General features: G+C 45.0%; 1 protein-coding gene across 1 annotated transcript in view; it reads right to left on the bottom strand.

Moving 5' to 3' along the window:
* Positions 1–695: 695 nt before the first annotated feature.
* The window catches only part of LOC127655356 (protocadherin-8-like), a 3955-nt gene continuing 1414 nt past the window's right edge, over positions 696–3236 (bottom strand). The window contains 5 exon segments of the mRNA XM_052143122.1: positions 696–1027; positions 1792–1925; positions 2171–2241; positions 2330–2460; positions 2463–3236. The exon segment at positions 2463–3236 is cut by the window's right edge and continues 1414 nt beyond it. Coding sequence (XP_051999082.1) covers positions 696–1027; positions 1792–1925; positions 2171–2241; positions 2330–2460; positions 2463–3236 — 1442 coding nt within the window.

Raw genomic sequence — 3236 nt, 5'->3', positions numbered from 1 at the left:
CAGGCGGCAAAAAAAACCCCAAACAACCTCCAACATATACAAACATGCAAGAGACATATTTACATTAATATAATTTACATTCTAATCTCAAACATTTCACAAGATATTTTATTGAATTAAAGAAGAGAGAAAATAGTTCCGTTTCAGGGACGGATTATGACTTGCAAAGGCCCTGTGGCCAATTATCTCCAAGGGCCTCTTGGCAAAAGTTGTTGAGTGGCATGGGGGGGGGGGGTCAGGGGGGTTTGTTGTTCATGGTCAGAAGTGGGGGGATCACCAAACTAGATTGCGCAGCCTTAAAGCCCAGGGCATCCCCGGGCAGTCAAGGGCCCCTGGGCACTGGCCCCATTGGCCCAGTCGGTAATCCGTCCCTGTTCCGTTTGTATTATGGCAATCCAGTATTTGAAGTATTTGTGAACTGTTTGGGCCACAGGCCTGTTTTGAAAGGGGTACAGAGAGCAGGGGAAAAATAATGCTAAATGCAAGTAAACAAAAATAATGTAACTTACCATATAATTGTGCACATTTAAGAGAGAGACACATAAATAGGCTGATCTCCTTTTCAAAGGAAGTATAAAACACTTCCCATATTTTTTGTCGGAATGTAAAATCTGTCCAGAACTAAAACAAGTTGAGAACCGCTGGACTACATCCCTGTTAGGGTTCAAGACACAAACCGAGCCCTTGTTCAATATTTAAAAGGTAGTAGCAACTTCAGATGCAGCTGTGACCTGCAACGCATCCCTGAGAGTTTCAGTTTGCTCTTCAACTGTGGTAATAATTCCCCTCATCTGATGGGTGGAGTATGAAGGCAGAGCTGCTGTCCTTGAGAATGTCTGCAAATGGCGGCTTGATTTCAACGTGTCATCATGGCTTTCTTTCCATGTATGAGCATTAATATGGGTTGTATTGTAAATTGGTGCTGGGGAAAAGCCAGTTGTGTAGGCGCTCCCAGGAGGGACATGCATGTTTTGTGTGGGTGTAACGTGCTGTTTACCCTTCCAGTCCTCTGCGGAGTTGAATGAACCTTAAACAGAAAACAGACACTGAATATACTGCAGAAAAATCCCTTTGACCAGTATTTTGGTCTTGTCTTAAAACATTTACACTACTTAAGAAGCAAAGTTGTGTAACATTAAGACTTGTTTAAAGAGAACTCTCAAATGATTATTATTTGTAGAGCGGAGGAGCTGCTCCGTGTGTTTATGTTTTTGTGTTTTTGGTTCAGTTTTTCATTAAACTATTATTTATATTGCCAAGCCAGTTCTCGCCTCCTTTCCATTGACCTGCTTTACATTGGTGTCAAAACCCGGGATGGACGAGGGATGGCCGTTGCGGAGCCCTCGACACTGCCGTCCACCCAGGGGCGCCGCTGCCTTCCACCGGGGGACTGAGTAGCCCAACCGCACAGAGGTGGAGAACGGCCACCATCCGCGGGGCGAGTGGGGACTGGACTCCCCGACCGCCTGGAACGATGGAGCTGCTGCCAAGGGCTGGGGATTGCCCTGCCGTACCCCAAAAACGCGGAGTGGTCGAGAGGGCCGCCGTTCCCTCCTCCCGACCACCTAAAGTACTAGGGCCTCTGCCAGGGGCGGATGACTGTCCGAAACAAAAGTTTTTGAAAAACGAAAGTTTTTGCCATCAAAGTTTTGTAACGGTATCTTCACAAAACTTCCAGAATGTTTAGATGTTTTTTCCAAAATACAGACCAAGAAAAGAATGTTTTGTGTTGAATTTGTGTTACTCAAAGACCAAATTAAAAAGCACTATTGTCTTTAAAACTATACATACTTCTCGCCAATGGTTGGAATGTTATCAGGCCTCTCTTCAGAGCTGATCCACTGGTGTCAGAGTCACTGTCATTGAAATCACTGTCTCCTTTTCCACTGTCCTTCACGCTCAGCTGGTCTGTGATGCTGGTGCCACTACTCATAGAATCAAAGCTGTTAGTGACCGCTGAATAGCATTCTATCAGATTATTGATATTTCTGTGCAGAACAAAATACTGTATTCACTGAGACATGACTAATATGCCTTTGCCTCATATGCTAGACGAACTGTAAAGCACAACTACAGTGGGGTCCAAAATGATCAAGATGGAAATCTGTGGGCTACCTCAACAAATGCCAAACGGCAAACAACAATAGAACTTTACTGAAACCATTCTTACCTCCTTTGTAGACAGTACTTTTCATCTTGCCGTAGAAATGTTTGTTCGAAGGGCTTGCATGGCAGGAATAACTGTAAAACAAGAGGAACTTATTAATGCAATGGCTTCAAATAAGGGTGAGCATCAAAACCAGCAGAATTTCCAGCCATAATCACTCACCTTTTCCTCAAAGTCCAAGCTCTTGTCTTCGTAAAGGCAGTGGTGCATTGATCCTCCTTCATTGCCAAGGAAGCCATTAGGGCCACCATATACATTTGACGTGGCAGTGTTGTTCTTGGAAAGGGGGTTGAACCATACAGGCCATCTCTGCCAATGTTTCTTCGCCTGCGACGAATTTGGCAGGTTACAGTGAGGATGGAAATCGCTACCAGCAAAAGCGCGCAGCCCCCGGAGAACGCAACTGTAATCACTGTCCAGACATCAAAGTTTAGATTCTCCTCCTCTTTAGATCGCAGTAAAATAATCACCTGGTCCTCTTGGGATCTGGTGTCTGTCACCACAAAGCGAACTGTTGCGGTGCTATACAGGGGCTCTCTACCGTTATCCACCACAGAAACCTCAATTTGCAGGACGTCCCCACAGGAAGCCGTGAGACTCTGTTTCAAAACAATTTCACCAGTCTTTTTATTAATGGCAAAGAGTTGTGGGTCACCCTGTATGATGTGAAAACTAAGTTCACTGTTGGCCCCAACGTCTTCATCCCGAGCGGTCACTCGTAAAGCTAGATATCCACCTTGAGCGTTGAGGGGTATCGGGATATCGGCTGAATTATTCCTTAACACTGGATATGTGATATAGGGATAGTTATCGTTCTCATCCACCACGTGGACTTTTATTAAAGTAGTGCTGGAGAGAGGTGGAGAGCCTTTGTCTTTGGCTTTGACAGTGAACTCAACTTCTTTTAGCACTTCAAAATTAAACGATCGCAACGAGTACAAAGACCCCGATAGAGGGTCTACTGACACAAACGTCGATATCGGTGAACCATCCGGTGCTTTACTGTCAACAAGACTGTATGACACCTTTCCGTTTTTTCCAATGTCAAGATCCTGCGCGACAATGCTAG

This window comes from Xyrauchen texanus, chromosome 14 (assembly GCF_025860055.1).
Source record: "Xyrauchen texanus isolate HMW12.3.18 chromosome 14, RBS_HiC_50CHRs, whole genome shotgun sequence".
Classification (NCBI taxonomy): domain Eukaryota; kingdom Metazoa; phylum Chordata; class Actinopteri; order Cypriniformes; family Catostomidae; genus Xyrauchen; species Xyrauchen texanus.
The sequence above is the reverse complement of the archived record's forward strand: the minus strand, read 5'-3'. Positions and strand labels throughout refer to the sequence as shown.